We start from the raw sequence: 19460 nt of genomic DNA, 5'->3' as shown, positions 1-19460 counted from the left end.
GAACTTTTTGGAGACATATTTTTGTTTCTTGATACACTATATTATATTATGGATATCAACCTAATTTAAATTATACACATGAACTGTTTTAATGGCTTTATTGATGTAAAGTAAGCCACTAAGCTTCTGCTTGAGCTTGCAGTCTTTTAATGAAGGATGCCTTCTTCTGTTTGATTCTGTTCTTTGTTTCTGCCAGGGTAAGTTTACGTTTGTTCCAGCGTTTCTGTTTGGCGGGATCCTTCTTGGCCTCCTTCTTTTTGTGTGCTGGATCCGCTCTGATGGCTTCATGAGCTTTCTTGTAAAGACTTTCAACCTGCAATGGAGTATTTGTTTTAATCACCTCTCAGAAAGTTATTAATAGACAACCCCCAAATAAGAAATTTATTTGATGTATCTTTCAATTAATTTAGAAATGCATTGCTTCTATATTCTTCATTATAGTGAATCTATACACAAAAAATGTTTTTTATTTTGTGGTTTTGGCAATTTTTTGTATAATTCATGACTATACAGGAACCAAACTTTTTAGCAGTAGTCATCTATACTATAATGTGTTATATTCTATAAAATTAAGTCATTGTTGCATAAATATTAACAATCCCAAAAAAAAAAAGAGATGCACTTGAGATTATTTAGTGCTTATTATTTTGTCCAAATTCGACACTGCAGTAACAAATAAATTAAGCAGTAATTTGGTTGGACGTAAGAATAACAATATTATAAGGTACTTACTGAGTCAGCAGTGACACCAACTTTGATATATTTGCCAAATTGTCTCTTGAAGGTATCATCATCTTCTTGTTCTAAGTTACGCATGTATTCAGCAACATGTAATCCGAATATGTGAGCTCTACAAAATTGAATTACATTAATAATAGACACTAACAAATAAACTTCTAATATAATTCAATGTGATAATGTTCCAATAACCGGTTTGAAAAATTCATATGAATTTTCTGACAACCAAAAGTCATTGGGTATAATATTGCTCTATACAGCTGTTTGATAAATAGATAATCTACTTCTCAAAGGATGATAAGAGCAAATTTTTTAATAATCCTGCTTATGTTAAGGGAAACGGCATATTACTATAACATATGGTGTACCTGTGGACTTCAGCATTGAATTTCTTTGCTTCTGCATCATATCCTGGGAATCGTTTGAGTGAGTGGGGAACATTAAGACCACCATCAACTGCTCCCTTCATGGCTCCAAATACACGGGCGCCAGTAGTTGTTCTTGCCAAACCTACATCCAAGTAACATCTGCAAGGTTAGTAGATAATAAAATACCCCTATGATTTTTTCGTATTTTTGTTCATACAATTTTGAAAAGAAATCTTTTAAATACACACTTGGACCAATAACTTTAAATATGTACAGGCAACCCAAATTGATATGACAAAAAATATGAAAAGAAATTCAACAGAAATAGATTAGCCACGAGTTGAGTCTTAATGTAAAATTTTTTTTGAATTAATACCAACCTGAAGGCACCTGGTCCATTGTCAACTGGCTCTACATTGTACTCATCACCAGTAACATCAGTGGTACCAGTGTAAAGTGTATCTAATCCCAGTTTTTGGAGTAGACGTCTGGCTAATAGAAGACCTGTGCAATAAGCAGCAGCATAATTGGTCAAACCAACCTAAAACATATACCATATTAGTTCCAGCCTACGGGGAAACCAAATGTGAAAATAAATAAATTAATAAAGTTTCAGTATTGAACATATAACAACAGTTTTGATTGCATTTGTACATTGCTTCAGACCGCCCGTTCAAATTCATCATTAAATACGAAAAGGCTTAGATAATTTATACATCTGGATAGACTGTGATCATGTCGGAAATAATTGCACTTCTATTTCCAGCAAAGCACACACACACAAACAAGGCAACATAATTAACAGGAGTGAAAGATGTAGCTTGCACACACTTAATAAAACCTTTCCTGTTTTCATGTGTTGCTTAACAGCAACAGACTCTATCAAGACACATAAATCATGTAAGAGTAAAGGCTATTTTTTACAAGCATAAAAAAACACATACCTTGATACCATAATTCGGTAACTCATGGGAATAAGCTGCACAGACCATATGGTCTCCTTCAATACGTGAGTATGCCACTTGGCATGTAACATCCTTATTTGAGAGACGAACAATCAGACGGTACTTGGGTGTGTTGTATTTGTTCTTATCCTGTCAAACAATAACATAAATTCAATTTTATAAAGATAAAAAGTTTCCTATTTTTTTTAAATTGCAGAATTTTATACCTGGACAGTTAATCGTTTGCGTGCATAGTAGTCGGTTTTACCTTCGCGACGCCTCTTAAACTTAACTTGGTACCTCTTGAAGTATTGCTTATTCTTCACAACTTTCACGAAAGCCTGTCAATAAAGCAATTATTTAACCCACTGAACATAATTTAAAGCGAAAAAAAATATTAATGTAGGTAGTATCAGAGACACTTTATAATCAAAGTTATTGCTTTCAAACACAGTTCAAATAATGAGAAGCATAAAACATGCCTCACATTCTCTCACCGTGTAGTCCACAATATCAGATGACGCGCATGTGTCAGAAGTTCATCATTTAGAATAGAAAAACATATAATTGACTGGTTAAAATAAACTGTATTAGGTTGGCTCGTATATTCTAAAGAAATTGATGATAATTAAATATTATTTCACACAATATTTTAAGTCCATGATTGAAACCTCAATAATTAAATCATAAGTTATCTGAGTAATCACCACATGATTCCGTAAAAATATATTAAAAACAATGAAATAATTAAAAAGCAACCGCTGCTGAGATAAATATTTTAGTAATCCTTACCATTTCACTAAATTTTATAGCAATACAACACTAACGACACGTTCCCGGCTGAAACAAAAAATTAAAAGATCTGTGAATTTACGACTGCTATTGACGCCGAATCAGGTTGTCAAATTTGCCATTTACCATATGTCATTCTATTCCTGTCTGCTGTCAAAACTCAAATATCTCGGTTTTTTTTAAATTCATTGTTGCCAGTAGTCAGAACTTAATATGGTTAAGTTACTTGGAACTTGAACGTTTCAGATATGTTTCTCTCTTCTTAGTCATTCCCTCACTGCTAAGGATTATGACTCACAATCAATTGATCAACGAGCTGTCTCCATCGGTTTTCTTTCCAACTTATTTTTAATTGAATAAAAAACTAAGATGGAAGTACATTTTATCATCAATAATCAAGAGGGACAGTGTCATGAAATTATGGATGATAATTTTAAAAATAACACTTAACAATTTTTTTGTTTCGATAAGAAAGAAATAACGCAAGAAAAAAGTTCACATAGATCAAGAAAATATATATATATGATAATATATAATAAAAAATATCTGAAAGAGCTAATTAATAATGGAGTAATCCTTCATTGTACGTGAATATTACAATTCGATATTCACTAGCTCTTCATCTTTATTACTTGGTAACAATGGTTGACGTTTTTTTTATTTCCTTAAATATTTTTATAAAATTTATGACACAACAGCTGAATTATTTATGTAGTTGATGTGCAAGTGCATTACTAAAAACCAATAAAAAAATAAGGTACCTCTTACAAAAAATATCTATCTTTTTTTAAACCATGCCACTAAATAAATTTAAAAAAAAATGTAACAAAAACTTATGTTAGCGTTAATCTACTTTATATTAAAACTATACCTATCTCGATGGTGAAGCATTTTTATCTCCACATTTTACTTTCTCTAAAAATATTTTCATATAACATTATAATAACACCATCCTAAAATATTAAACCTTTATATTAAAAATAATACAAATGTCTATGGTTCGTTATGGCTTCCTCCTATTCATATCCTGAATTATTTTTGGCGGGTTTTATATTTACCTTGCCCTTTCTTTACGAAAAAAGCAATGTTTTTCGATATTACTTGAAATTCTTATTATATTACACATACGTATTGATTACTTGTACAGTTCTATTACCAGTAGTGCTACTATACCCTCGCGATGTAACGAATTTAATGTGAGTTGGAATAATTATTGATTTGATCAAATTTTGCTCGCAACTATTTAAAATATTTGTTCAACAGAGTTGCTTCAAGATTTTGTCGCTACGCTTCTCATATAGTCGGTGTAGAGTGGGAATTAAGAGGCTTGGAGCATTGGGATACAGATGAATGCTGCATAGTCATATCAAATCATCAAAGCTCGCTTGATATTCTTGGTAAATAAACTCATAATTAATATTAGTAATAATAGGGACAACGAAGAACAATAAGGCAATATGGACCGTATATTTTCTTTTTAGGTATGTTTGAGATGTGGCCAAGGATGAAGCGCTGTACCGTTGTTGCTAAGAGACCTTTAATGTTTGCTGGTGCCTTTGGTTTCGGAGCCTGGTTGTCGGGTTTAGTATTTATTGACCGACTAAAGACTGATAGAGCTCGAAAATTAATGAAAAAAGCTACAGATCGTGTAATTAGAGAAAAGGTACGTAGGTACTTTAAGGTATTTACCAAACTGAATCCAAAACTATCCACTAATCTGGGAACGGTTCGATCTCTTGGCGTTCCCTAGATACGTGACTTAAGTAATAAGCATTATTTAGAAAAATTTTTGAGACTCTATAATTTGGAGATATTTTACCCGATTCCTCCCGTCGAAATCCAGCATGCACCACACACACGCACAATCAACAATATTGTGGTGTTCCAGCACTGTTACTTCAACTTCCTTCAGCGGTGTTTCCAAGTAACAAACGATGAGACCTCCCTTAAAAAATCCCTTTCACTGAGCTTAACAGCCGGCAAAGCTTCTGAGCCACCTCCGGTGTTGCAAAAGAGGACTTTTTGTCAGAAAAATAGGTAACAGGTTGGATAGGACTATGAAACATCGCAACGCGAACATGATCGACAAGCATGTTGTTTACTCCAATGCATATCGCGTGTTGACGACAAGCAAGAGAAAGCCATAACATTGAACGAAAAAGTGTGTGTAGAAATTCCATAAAACTTCTTCCCGAAAGTTCGTTTTTTGAGTAATTTTCGTATAGAAAGTTTTCTTTACTTTTATAACTTATGAGTAAGTACATTATTCACGACCAAAGTTGAGGTAAAGTTTGTGCAAAAAAGCAGATATTTCGAGGGTTATACTATATTTGTTTCACGAAGTTAATTTGTATTTTCTGCTTCGATAGAAACCTAGATACAAAGCACAAGATACGTATTAGTAATTTTTTTAACTAAAACTTCATTAAAACGACATAATCACGTACGAGCATTTGTATGCAAGAAAAAGAAAGAATTGCCGCTCTTAACATCTTATAGATATGTAGAGTAGCCCGCGCACCCTCTAACGTTAAATAGCCAAATTGTTCATTTTTCCAGAAAAGTATTTTAATGATAATAGTTGCTCACGAATGTAACATCTATTTCAAAGCTATTAGAGCACTCAATTTAGGAATTTGGTCACTGCGTTCTCTAACGCTGAGTGACCAAACTTGATGCTTAGTTCTCGAATTTGATTGTTAGAGGGAATTGCTTTTGAAATTTTAAATAATAGTCTATCAATGTGGTGTATTAAGACATAATTTTGAACAACAATAAAAAAGAGAGTTTCGACTACATAAGATTTATTTGTAGGGATTTACCCCCTTATTCATAATGGTCCGCTAACTTTATACAGCCGCTTAGGAGTGTTTTTTCTCATTCTGACTCAGGTCAATAGAAGAAGACAGAGTGAGAATTAGCAATTCTTTAAGTTAGCAGACTATTATGAATAAGGGGGTTATACTCTATGTATTGCAAATGTGTGAGTTTTGTAGTAAGAGTCGAATTTATAATTATCCAAAGCCAATTATGCCATACTAAGGAAGTCAAAGTGCATTTGTTTTAAGTATTCAGTGGTCGCAATGGTTTTAGAAATTTCACCTCGTCTAAAAATTATTTCGTAAGTTATAATATATACCTTCATTTCAGACTAAATTATGGGTGTTTCCTGAGGGAGCAAGATACAATAAGGGTTCAATACAACCTTTTAAAAAAGGAGCTTTTTATTCAGCTATAGATGCTCAAATACCGGTCATGCCTGTTGTATTTAGCCAATATTACTTTTTAGACAGCGGTACCAAAACATTTGAACCAGGTATGATATATGTATGGATACTTAATTTTTTCTATTTTCTCTAATACAATTTACTAATTTTATTTAAAAATGGCTAGGCAAGGCCGATCTTTGCGCCTCTGCCCCGTGATTTTTATGTGGTCGATGTATTTGAGTAGATAAAGGTGCGTAAAAATTACACGCGGCAAACCATCGAATATAGTCACGCACGGCAATCCGCTCGCTATCGGTTTTTGAGATCGCATCAAAAGTGCTTCTGTCATTCGCTCGCACTCAGTTGGGATGGTTGTAGTTTTGGCTCACGCTGCGAATACGTAAAAATGGACAGTTGATTGTTTTCATACTCGAAAAATTTATTGCAGGCTAGTATATGAGTCTCCAGATGCCAGAAATTTGTAAAGTATTTTGTCTTACAAGATTAACTGGTCTGCTTAGTTGGCGCGGGTTGTTCAAGCTGGATCAAGGAATATTTTTACTCAGCTGGAGTACTAAATTGGCTGAAATCAACACATTGGCTCGCGCGGCAAATGAAGGTTAACTTGGGTGGAACATGGCTCGCGGCTGACGCGCGTAATTTGTACGCACCATAGTGTTAGGTACCTACGTAGGTACCTTCGCTTATTGTTTTTTAACCCAAGTGCCCCCGACTGGATCCTCACCCGCTATGCACCAATATGATCGGCAACGCTCTTGTTATTCCTCTCATCTTCTGGTGTTGCAAGAGAGTATAGGCCACGGTGATCACATACCATCAGATTATCCGTATTAGTGTGTTCGTTTGTCGTATTCTTCCATGCAAAAAAAACTAACATGACGTTATATTTATTTTGATGCCACATACGAAAAAAATTGACTGCATGCATATTTACGACCTTCTCCTATTCTAGATTCATTTCCAGACTTTTTAGGTAGGTAATTAAAAAGAGACAGCTAAGTATTATTTTAAGTGAAATAACCCAATTATTTGCTTTTTTTTTCAGGAAAAGTAGTGATAACAACTCTGCCTCCAATACCTACGAAAGGCTTAACTCGAGACGACCTTGAATTTCTCTCAGAGAAAGCAAGGCAACAAATGATTGAAGTTTTTAATGAGAGCTCTAAATATCTTGTTGGAGAAAAGAAAATAGCAGTTTAACCATTTAATGCATATCTGCTTCTTCTTATATTTATTGATATCAATTTTTATTTTTTATTGAATCGTTTGTTTTCTATATTATAAGATCTAGTCAATCAATCTTTTCAGGTTTATTTTTAGTGAAATCATACATAATAAATTCCGCACTGTAATGATAACTAATTCTTGTGGATATATAAAATCATGAGCAGCTTTAATGCATAGAAAATGGTATATACCTTTATATAGAAATAAATCTAAAGATGTATGTAATAAAATCGCAACTAAATAAAACTAAGTACATTATTCAACAAAAAATACTTGTAGTTTGTACAAACAATACCGAATGAAATATTTAGGTAGGTACTTACTTTATAAGACCTTCGTCTGTAAACCTACTGAATAGATTTAATTCTGATTAACTAGAGGTAGGGACAACACATGGGCTCCATATTATAACGCTATATCGTCATTATCAGGCATATTTTCGACATATATGGACGACGTTGCGGGCAGCAGCTAATGAATAATTTGACATTTAAGGCCGGACCGCATTAGAGAGAGAGCGGCGCTGCGCGGCGCGTCGCTTCACGTCGCTCGACGTTACCTTGTGTGTAGAAGAACGAATTATGGGCGAGAAAAAATAGATTACTGACGTACCACAGTCACGCTATTGAGAAGGCGAATATCACAATTTGTTTCCTCGCCACTTTCGCTCATCTTGTAACGCTGCTAGCACGTGAACTGGTATAGAAATGACGCGAGCTGCCGCTTAATTGCAGTTGTAATGCAGACCGCTCTCATGCGGTCCGGCCTTTATCGTTTATCAAGAAAAATGGAGTACTAACCAACATTGCGTGATTTTTTTCCCACAGTCCTGAAGGGCGTTGGTTATTGTAAGTGCTTAAATTGAAAAAATGTTTTTAAAAATATTCTTGTTGGTTGTCCACACATCAAAAATGTCTAAGCAACATGTACTAATTTAAATTTTAGGATGGTGTTGTCGAGTGGTTTTTCACATTATAACGTTGTATTTTATTTTTAAAATAATATTTTAAGGGTCCTATGATGTAAAAATAATAGTTGTTGTCTTTATAAGTTCTTTTAATAACATAAATTAACAATATTAGAATATACTGCAGAAACTAAGGTACATAAGGTATATACAATTTTTTTAACGAAATGAAATTTCTAAAGAAAATGAATTTGTGAAAGAATAGGATAATTTGTAACAAAGTATGGCCTCCTCTGCTATTCAGAACTTGTCGGCAACGATTATTCATTTAATTAATTAGACTGTTTATGTCATCTTGCGGTATTCGCTCCCAATGGAATTGTAGCAAATCCTTCAGCTGTTGGGTTGTTGTCACTGCGTCCAAGTCCTTCAAAACACGTCTCTGGAGCATGTCCCATTGGTGCTCGATGGGGTTGAGGTCTGGCGATTGTGCAGGCCAGGGCAATACCCGGACGTTCTCCGTTGCCAAGTATTGACTGGTTCGCCGAGCTGTATGTGAACGCGCATTGTCATGTATTAACGTAAAATCGGAGCCAAAGGTTTGTGTAAATGGATGGACATAAGGTCTGAGAATATCCTCAACGTAATTTTCAGCGTTCATGTTTCCATTTACAAAAACGAGCTCAGTTCGCTTCATCTCAACTCATCGGAAAACATAAATTTTATCCCATTGTTCCTGATTCCATGTTATGCGTTCTCTACACCATTCATTTCGACGAGCGCGATTCCCGTGACGTATCGGAAGCCACCTAATTGGGCGTCGAGCTCGTAGGCCGTACTCATGCAGTCGAGTTCGCAGTTTAGGGACTTACATCAACACCACTTGAATTTTGTAGCCTCAAACTTATCTCACGAGCGGTTAACATCGGCTGGCGTCTTGCAGTCATTTGTATGCACCGGTCCTGCCGAGAGGCTGTACTCCTTTTACGACCTGAATGCTGTTCAGCGGGTTCCCTTGTATTATTGTAGCGCTGCCAAAGACGACAAATAACACTTTTATGAATGCCAAAATGCCGAGATACCTGAAATTGATTAATTCCCGCTTGCAACATCCCTACAGCTCTTTGCATTTAATCTAACAATTCAATTTTGTCGCTTACTGTATTTAAATGGTTGGTAAAATTATAAAATCAAGACTAAACGTAGCAATAAAAACGCACTGAAATTCCATTTCATTTAATTTTATGAAAAAAAAAAAAAACAAAACAATCGAATTTTTTTACAACCAGTAACAACAAAAAAGTTTACATACCTATGCACTTTGAGTGAATAAAGACTTAGAAATTAATTAATATAAATGGTAAATTTGTAATATCATGCATGTTGCTTAGACTTCTTTGATGTGTGTATTTCGGATAAAAATCTACTATCGTTTGCCAGAATTTGGAAGTAAAAGGTATTGAAGCTGGTAGGGGTTGGGTCCCTGATTATACCGCTACCAGTCTGATATGCAAAAGGTAATGCAGAAATTGTAAAAAATGTTTCTACATCAAATCACTTTACAGTTATAATATATGCTGCAAAGGTTGTAAATATATAGTGAATTTTGACTTATTTCCATACTAGAATACGCATACGCTTTTCGTTTAATTATTAGTACATATAGCAATAAACAAGGACTGTTTTATACTAATTTCAAGTAAATTATAAGAAAACATACAGTAGGTAATAATAATAATGAAAGTTCTTAGATCATTTATGCGTCTAGACAGACTATGACAGCTGTGAAAACGTCGATAAAACCACAAAATAGCGGCGATTTAAAATTTTGAACTACCTACAAATGTTTCTCATTTTATTTTTAAGCAGTTGTTTTATTAATTTCTACAAAAGTTTATATTAGCAAAGCAATTTTTTATTACACTTAGCTCATAAGAATTGGTAGATATTTTTGTTATTTTGTTGTAAATTTACACTTAAAGATTGTATTTATTATTGTCGACTATACGAAGCAAGTGTAAGAGCACATGTTCAAATTCGACACGCACTCAGTTATATATTTATTATTATATTATCAATATTTGTTATTCATATAAAAATATTATATATTATGTGAAATTTGTTATGTAAATACGGCTGTGACTATGTAAATATCATGCAAATTCGTTAAAAAAGATTTCATTGCTGTGTCTTCATTAGGCTAGATAAGGGTAATTTTATGAGAGGGTAGGTAGCTTGCAGCAACTTAAAGATGGCATAATAGTGCCACTTGACTATTTTGACCAACATAATAAATACTAAGATTTACGTTTGATGCGTCACTCGGACGGAATCCGAGAAGCGTGGGGTCGAGTCGCGCTTTGGTTATTAATTTTGGTTACACTTTAAAATAACAAATTGTTTAGATTTGAAAGAGCGATATCTCAAGTTAGTTTCCTAATATGCAATTACAAAACATTCCTGTAGGTATGTCTTGTTCAGAGATTTATGTTCGATGCGCTACTCGGACGGTTAGCTTAGATGGTAAGAGCGCTCGGACGGTACCAGAGAAGCGCGGGCTAACCCTAACGTCCCGCATCGACCATACATTTTGGTTACAAATTTTATTTGTATAAGCAGTCGAATTCTCATATAGTTTATAAATACAGATCTTATTCCAACTGACTATATACTGATCTAATTATTTAGTCTGCATGTATTTTTTCTTACTACCGGCATATTTATCGATATATGGCACCTCGCACCTCACATGGCCAGCATAAAGGTAGAGACAAACTAAATGAAAAGATGCAATATTGTAATAATAGAGAATAATTATTGTCGATAGGAATAAATTATACTTAGGCCAAAATAACAGGCGAAATAAAAGTAGATATTATTAATTAAAATTGATTTTATATTCTCGTTTATGTCTAAGGAAATCATATTATGTAATGCAAGTGTTTATTTCATCCAAATATATAGTTGAAATTAAAAACAAAAACATGTGGGTACATAATTTATGATTTATTACATAATAAATATCAATATTATTTACATCCTATACTTATTATAATATAATTCTTAACCATGCAATGTGACTTTTGTATTATTTCTATCAATCATTCCAAGTTTCGCCCCAACCCTCGTTGTCATCATTTTCAATGCTTGGTACAAAATTAAATTTACTACTGATGTTGTTATCACTCAAAACAATAATGTTTTGTTTCTCAATCACAGGAGTCATGTCAGCAAAATAATCAACGTCGTCTACATTTTTTTTCATTTGTTCTTTTGTATTTTTTATATCCAACTCCGAGATATCAATAATATTCTTTTTAGCTTCAATTGCTGCCCGTTGCAGTAAATGTGTTTTCGATTTTTCATACTGGTAACTACAGGTGTCGATTGCCTTTTCGTTATTAGTTAAAGGGATATCAATAAAGTTTTCATTCATTTTAAATTCATTAAATACTTCCGAAGTAGTTTCTCGACTGTCATTGTCCCACTCATCCCAATTTTCTGCTTCCCCTGTTTTTTTGCTATTTTCTAGTATTGAGATATTCTCAACATCAATAGACTCACCACCAACAGGAGAAGGTCTTTCATTCAGAGAGAGTGCTGCATCATATATTGTTTGATTGATAACATTTTTGTATACATTCTCTGAACAACTGAACTCATTCAAATTATTACAACCATTATAATTCACATGATTACCTTCCTTTTTAACAACTGAATTTGAGTTAGGCCTTCCATCAGTAAAAATTCTAGATCTCTTACCACCAATAACAGTTTCAGCGCCTAATATTGGTACCAGTTCACTCAAACACTGCAGTGTAGACGACACAAGATTGTCATCAATATCTTTGATGCCAAGTAAGAGCTAAAATGTTATTTTTGGTATAAACATTTCTTATAACACACAAGAATAGTATTTGTAATAGTAAAAGTAGAACAATATATTCATTATTTTATTAACATTAAAAGACAAAAACTACTCTAAATCTACTTTAGCACCTTGATTACTTTAAAAAATCCAAAATCAGCCCTTGTAACAGTAAAAAAGGTATTTTGTTTGAATTTGGAACCTGTGTAAAATGGAGTATTAAACTACTTCCATATTCTTGTAATCGTGTAAATTGAAAAATGTTTATAAATTAAATCTTTGTTCGTATCAGAAAATAGATTATAGTGTACATAGGTGCTATAAAGTAAATCAAAGAAGGAAATAATTAGAAGAAATCCTGTCCGATAGCAAAGGATATTATCTCTTGATATGAATATTTTAAAAGATGACTTAAGACTTGTAGCTTAAAAGAGAAGTACTGGTAATAATTTAACCGATTATTTAAATATTAAGAGGGTTTAAAACAAAAACTCCTTAACAGAAAAAACAATAACTATCTATCTATCTACTGACCAAACTTTATTTTACTATCAAGCAACATTTGAGGAGAATGACAGAATTTATGCTCAGCTTTTAATTAGTCAGCAAATTACGAGAGCCTCATCGGAGTTCAGTGATGGTTTGATGGGGTGTTAGCCTATGCTTATATGCACCAATTCTCGATAAAGTCATAACATCATTTTCCATAGCAAGAATAGTCTTAAGCTATTTGTTATCTTTGAAGTCCCTCACTTCTGGGATTATTTATACAAATTAAAATTATGGATTTTAAAATGATTATGATCTCTTAGTTGCATGGGCTATCACTGTTAGTTAAACTGATTCCATTTGATACCATTGATGATTGCCATTTCGCCACTGATATAGCTCAGATGAGTGTAGTTTGAGCTAATTTTCAAAATAGTTTCATACGACACTTTAATGTATGAATCAGAATACTAATATATTATCTTCTCACAACATTGCTTCAATTTAGTTCAAAAATCTCTTTGTTTGTTTAAGATAGCTTTTCCAAGAAAAGAAATGCGGATCGAATGTTACTGTAACCGCTTTTGATTGACAAGTCGTAAACAGTCACCCACCCTTGGCATTAGCACACATTGACAAATCAAAATTGGTCACATGTTGGTTATCTTGTCTATAAGCTAGTATATTCAAAGTCTATGCAATGGTAAAAGCTATACAGCAAATTTCATACTACATATTTACCTCTGGTAAAATTTGTTGCGAGAGTTCCTCATGAGAAAATACATTCACATACTTTGAAAAGTGTGTCAATAAAATCATTCTAATTTGACTATCTCTAACTGAAAACAACTGAAGTAATCTTGGTTTCAGGTGATCTTTAAAAATACTCAGGCTAAAAAAGCCATTTTGCTCACAATTTTTTTGTCTATCTGCAAAAAATAAATATTTATTAGTCATGTGCTTATAATTAGGTCGATAAAAACGTCTTTTCGGTTTTTCGCACAGGTATATAGTAAAGCCAACAAGACGACATAAAGAATGTAAATACAGTTTCAGGGGTTCAAAACATTTTCATCCATATCCTTGAATATTGAAAAGAATTGATATGTTTCAAAGTAACGGTCTGTTTGCTTACATTATTTATCTTGTCTCGTTGGCATAAATATAGTATGTGTAATCTTGTAATAAAATCTCCTTGGCTGTGTTATTTGTATTTGGCTGGCTTAGATTACACTAAATAGGTTACATAACAAAAAAAAAAGAAAATTATTAAAATGTTGATACCAGCTATTATTAACTTCTTTATTATGAAAATACGGGACGAGACGAGAAGAACGTTTAGCTGATGGTAATTGAGAAGCCCTTCCCATTACAATGGAGTGCCTCAGGATTCTTGAGAAACGCAAAATTCTGAGCGGCACTACAATTGCGCTCGTCACCTCGAGACATAAGATGTTAAGTCTCATTTGCCCAGTAATTTCACTAGCTGGCACCGTTCAGACCGAAACACAGTAATGTTTACACATTACTGCTTCACGGCAGAAAGAGGCGCCGTTGTGGTAGCCATAATCTAGCCGGCATCCTGTGCAAAGGAGCCTCGCACAGGTTTTCCTTTCTGTCAAAATGAGTGAATCTAATGAAGAAATTGGATACATTTAAAATTTTGATCAGTAGAAAGGGTATGGTCGTCAATCACGATAGTGCTAACTGCTAGACAACATCTCTAGTAGAAAGAAACATCTCAGCTAAAATTAAAAGTGCCTGGGATGTGTCATATAGCCCTGACCTAGACATCTATGTTTAGATCTCTTAAGAATTCTAACCAGTGTCAGGGTGTCAACTTTTCCCCCAACCTTTTATTTTGCAGTTTGTACCATACAATTTGTTATTTTTAAAGATATATTCCTTACTTCTGGGGTTAATTAAATTAAATTTTTAATCAAAATTTATGAACAATGAGGGTTCCGTCCTAGCGCTTTTCCAACTGAGCCATCCGTTCGAGTGACATAAGGTCCGTAAATCTTTGTAAGTGTTGTTCAACTCTCAGGTTGTGGCTCCATCTACAGGATCTACTTTACAGTTGAAAACCTACTCAACCCAAAAAATTGTGTAAGGAAATTGACTTGAGATGTCACTCTTTCATAATATCTAAGCAAATTTTAAGTGGGTAATTAAATTAAATTCGAGGGTTCGCATCCCGCATCCTTCAAAAATTTTGGTTACAAATTTAATTTAGTTTGTATGGTTATTCCACTAGACTTACCGTTTCTAGGCTTAAGAATATATGGTATGACATTAACCCTGGCAGTATGGTCCAGCAAAACTAGTCTTGATAACAACAATCCTCCGAATTGCTTAGCCACTGTTTCTTCATCATAACATTTAAGATGGTCCAAAATATTAGAAAAGAACTCTCCTTTTTCATCTTCCGTCTTAAGAGCAAGAAAACTTAAAAACTTATGTAACAATATAAACTCATGGTTAAAAAAGTTATGCTGCAAAACAGCGGAGAGCTTAGGCCTTTTTGTACTCTCAGAATTTTGTAGACACTCTCTACAATATGTTTTAAAATCCTTTAAATGAGGAATGTCATCTAAAACATCAAAGAAACATTAAGTTATTATTATTATACACTTTATTACAGCTGATATCTTATTTCCTATAGAGCCCATCCTGTAGAGGTTCACTACAATTCCGCCAGTGGTTAGAGGACAGACTGAGGAACTTCCGCATGATGTGTGGCGCTCAAAAGAGTTACCTTCTACATCTGACCCTTAATCTAGTATTATTATGATTTGTTGATTAAAATGCAGTTAAATCCTTGGATCTATTGTGCCACCTGCTTGCACTAGCGCACCTGCCCCCAACTTCCTATGCCTAAAATGATATGTGGAAAAATCCAGGCTACTAGATAGAAAATGTGTGCCTTTACTGTGTGGAAGTTTAAATTATATCCTCAAGACTTTTAAGAGGTGTAGGATCCTCAGAGGGAATAGGCAGGGCAAGTCTTCTGCTTTGAGTGAAGGAACTTTAAGACACCCCAGCCTAATTCTGACAATAGCTTTGCATTCCAGTAGGATGTGTTTGGGGTTTTCAGCGACTTCTCAGCAGAATCTGCACAGGTTTGATTCACTGAGGGTCTCAGTCATTCTAAAGTACCTATATTAAGTTACTTTTTACTTATATATAAATTACTAATTGGTTTAATAGTTTGCATGTTTACCATCTTTGCATCCATTTAGAACTTCATCAACCAAAACTGCAAAGGCATACTGGTCTATTGTTGCGGTATATTCACTTGACTCTTCATTTGGATCTATTGCTTTATCATACCTTAAAATAAGCACATTTTTGTTTGTATATATTTACACAATTGTATTTTTATACACATGTAATGAAACTATAAGGACTAATAAAAATGAAGGTAAAATATATTTTCTGTCTATTTGTGAAGTTGTCTAGAGAAATCGTTAACTAGATTCAAATAGAATTTCAAAACTGCAAGAAGATCTGATTGTGAGTTAGCAATTATACAAGCAAAATCAACAAATCACATAATTTAAACAAAAATCATATTACTTTTAAGTGTAGCAATATCTAATATACCTTAAAAAATTCTATTCTTTTTTTCCTCAAACAAACAATGGATTAATTTCCCAACTACAAAATAAGCTGCATCAATTTACATACATAGTTTGGAGCCTGTATTGGGCTCAATATGGCATGCCATGGAAATGAATAGAAAATGTCAAGTGATGAGAAACTATTGATTATTGTATGGAACGGATAAAAGTGTGGTTTATTTATTTTAAATTTTTATTTCACTTCCAATCAATTTAAAGTGATTTTCAATTTCTAATTGAATTTCAATAAGTAATTTTAGAAAAAATAGCTTAGTAATATAACTCAATATCAGATGTAAAATAACAAAAACGTTTTGGTTTAGTACAAAACTTTCTGTCTGATGTTTTCCTAAGATTTATCCATTCTTGAAACATTAATTTGTCCATTCAATTGTTGCCAAAGTGTACAATGAACTACAGTTGTTGGGACTCTTCCTGAGAAGACTTGTAATATTATAACAATGCATTTATACAAAAAATAAGTCTTTTAAATGTACCTTATAAAACAATGACTATTAACAACCCCAAGAAAGAACTGGCAGCAGTGGACAATATGATTTTGGGCTGCTTTTCATGTTCTTTAACATTGCACTTTCTCATATTAGTAATTTAAATTTAAAAATTGAGAGAAGATTCAATCACACATGTATATTATCAATAATATCAAAAGTATAACATGCCCAATTAACAAATACCAAAATAATAGTTTAAAATGTCATACTACCAGATAAAGTTCACAGGGATAAAGATGCTGGCACAGATAGTTATTTCCTAAGCAGCCTAACAAAAATCAAGTTAAGCATAATATAAGTATGAAATATTGTGTCACTGGCTTCATTATTAAAACTCATTTAAAATGCTTTCATGAGCTAGGTTCAACATAACAATAAACTAACATAAGTTAATAACTAACCTGTGTAATCTTGCTTGCTTAAGATATGTAGATGTTAATTCTGAGAAGCTGCATAAATATTGTAAGCCACCTAGCTTCCATTGATCATCACCACATATATATATTGATGATATACATACATTGTTATGAGACACTTGACCCTGCGGGAAATAAACAGATTTAGATAATTACAATCAACAATGTAACATACTTAACACATGGTGACCTGAACACGCATTTATCCGTTACCATAAAAGAAAACAGGCATTCAATTCTTATTACAATTGATCTTACATTTTTTCAATACATTTCAAGATTTCCCTTTGGAATGTACACTTAGTTTCACCGTCACTTTATCTTGAGGACGCCATGCTAAGTTGAAACACTCCCTTGTGCTCATTAACTTTTACTGTTACCCCTACAGTCCAATATAGTTGTGTGGCTTCAATCACACATAGACATCTAGACTATATACAGAGTGTCCCAAAACTCAACGATAACCTGGTACCGGGCGAGAGGCCACGGTATACCAGTTATGAAAAAAAAAATAAGAAAAAAAATCTATGTCACTAAGTCAAGCGATGACAGACATTTTTCGAAAATGTTAAAATTTTGACACCTTTGTCGCATTTTTAGGTACTGTGATCCCAATTTTCACAATTTTACAGTGATTTTTTTAATAATGTTATCTCAAATAACAGTGCTATTAATGGTAACCACAAATGAAAGTAATAATCATTGTTAACTAAGTAAAATAAATTAAATTTTGACAAGTTATGGTTTATAAAATTTATGTCAGTCAACTTTGACACTCTACGTTGGAAAAAAAATGTACTACACTACCTATGGCAAGTTTTTTTGAGTTAGACTACATGGGCCATCTTTTAAAAAAACTTGCCATAGGTAGTGTAGTACATTTTTTTTCCAACGTAGAGTGTCAAAGTTGACTGACATAAATTTATAAACCATAACTTGTCAAAATTTAATTTATTTTACTTAGTTAACAATGACTATTACTTTCATTTGTGGTTACCATTAATAGCACTGTTATTTGAGATAACATTATTAAAAAAATCACTGTAAAATTGTGAAAATTGCGATCACAGTACCTAAAAATGCAACAAAGGGTGTCAAATTTTTAACATTTTCGAAAAATGTCTATCATCGCTTGACTAAGTGACATAGATTTTTTTCATAACTGGTATACCTTGGCCTCTCGCCCGGTACCAGGTTATCATTGAGTTTTGGGACACCTGTATATCTATAATTAAATTGTATGTTAAAAAAAACATAATATGTTGAGGTTTAGCAGTTAGTGTTAAAAATATGCTGTTGAATCACTTCAATATATCAAGTCTTGACATAATGAATGTTAGGAAGAAGTTAAGCAAAGTAACATTTGGAGTAATTAAAAAAAACTTACATGTTCATGTAAAAATACTAATGCTTGCAAGATGTTATTCAGACCTATACACTTTTGCAATGGAGTCTGGGATGTTAACTTGTGTGCCAGAGGCTGAACATATTCAGTTGCCAAATGAAATGTAGATCTTTGTAGCCAGGATGATATATACCGAACAATAAATGGATGCCGATATTTCAATATATTCTGAAATTGTCAAAGTAAGTTATAAATGAGAAAGTTTTATAAAAATATAGTCTACAGTGTAAAGTGCACATCAAATTTCTTACACAGACTGCAAAGATAAAGTAGATGAGGACTGAAGTTCATAATAGAACAATACTTCGCATAAGTACATTATTTTACAAATTGTACAATGTTTAAACATAGTAGAAAATTGAATAGTGATAAGAAAATTTAATATTTATTTCTATCAAATATAAAGTAAGAAACTACTGCACATTGTGATGATCTAAGTATTCTGAGACCCAATTAAATTTATAATAAAAATTAAATGTTTATTAGGTAGTAAAGAGTTAAAGTCAAATTCAATCTTACATTACAAAATTTTTCTAATGGTGTTGACACAGTCCACAAAGGTCCTAGAGACCCGATTTCTCCTTTAAAGACAGAAATTAAACCATTTCCATTTACACTAAAATATCTACAACTATCTTTAACACTGGCTTGATAGTGAGACCAGAAATCAGTACAATCACAAGCCTTCTCGTAAACCTCTAAACCACTGAGATTGGAAGCTTCGTTTCCCATATTATGATAATATGAAAATTACTATTTCATAATTGCACTTTGTAACTATTTATTATAATTTTTATAAATAACAACTCTTTGGAATAAATAAAACATTTTCCTTCAACAAATACGATGCAACAATCTAATTCAACACACAAGTGATTCGGAATCGGAATTCGTAAATTCAATTCAATTCAAGCGAAGACAAAAAGTACATAAAACATCAA

The 19460-nt window shown here is 33.0% G+C and overlaps 3 protein-coding genes across 4 annotated transcripts; 1 reads left to right on the top strand and 2 right to left on the bottom strand.

The window, feature by feature from the left end:
* Positions 1-83: 83 nt before the first annotated feature.
* Positions 84-2984, bottom strand: LOC126971746 (60S ribosomal protein L5). The gene is made up of 7 exons (XM_050818136.1): positions 2843-2984; positions 2278-2391; positions 2051-2200; positions 1487-1647; positions 1107-1265; positions 733-850; positions 84-313 (listed from the first exon to the last, which is right to left on the bottom strand). The coding sequence occupies exons 1-7, from the start codon at positions 2843-2845 to the stop codon at positions 119-121; spliced, it is 900 nt and encodes a 299-aa protein (XP_050674093.1). The 5' UTR covers positions 2846-2984; the 3' UTR covers positions 84-118.
* Positions 2985-3847: 863 nt separating this feature from the next.
* Positions 3848-11103, top strand: LOC126971748 (1-acyl-sn-glycerol-3-phosphate acyltransferase alpha-like). Its single transcript, XM_050818138.1, has 5 exons — positions 3848-4038; positions 4106-4239; positions 4324-4505; positions 5993-6158; positions 7118-11103. Exons 1-5 carry the CDS (start codon positions 3848-3850, stop codon positions 7270-7272), a joined length of 828 nt encoding a protein of 275 aa, XP_050674095.1. The 3' UTR covers positions 7273-11103.
* An 88-nt stretch (positions 11104-11191) lies between these two features.
* Positions 11192-19460, bottom strand: LOC126971743 (protein-associating with the carboxyl-terminal domain of ezrin). 2 transcript variants are annotated; one of them, XM_050818131.1, is made up of 7 exons: positions 19039-19454; positions 18502-18687; positions 17100-17239; positions 15787-15896; positions 14827-15156; positions 13305-13492; positions 11192-12071 (listed from the first exon to the last, which is right to left on the bottom strand). In XM_050818131.1, the coding sequence occupies exons 1-7, from the start codon at positions 19249-19251 to the stop codon at positions 11304-11306; spliced, it is 1935 nt and encodes a 644-aa protein (XP_050674088.1). In that variant the 5' UTR covers positions 19252-19454; the 3' UTR covers positions 11192-11303. The 2 variants fall into 2 exon arrangements, with proteins under 2 accessions (XP_050674088.1, XP_050674089.1); XM_050818132.1 differs by lacking the exon at positions 11192-12071 and having other exon boundaries at positions 13311-13488; positions 19039-19460.

The sequence above is a fragment of the Leptidea sinapis genome, chromosome 24 (assembly GCF_905404315.1).
Source record: "Leptidea sinapis chromosome 24, ilLepSina1.1, whole genome shotgun sequence".
NCBI lineage: Eukaryota > Metazoa > Arthropoda > Insecta > Lepidoptera > Pieridae > Leptidea > Leptidea sinapis.
The sequence above is the reverse complement of the archived record's forward strand: the minus strand, read 5'-3'. Positions and strand labels throughout refer to the sequence as shown.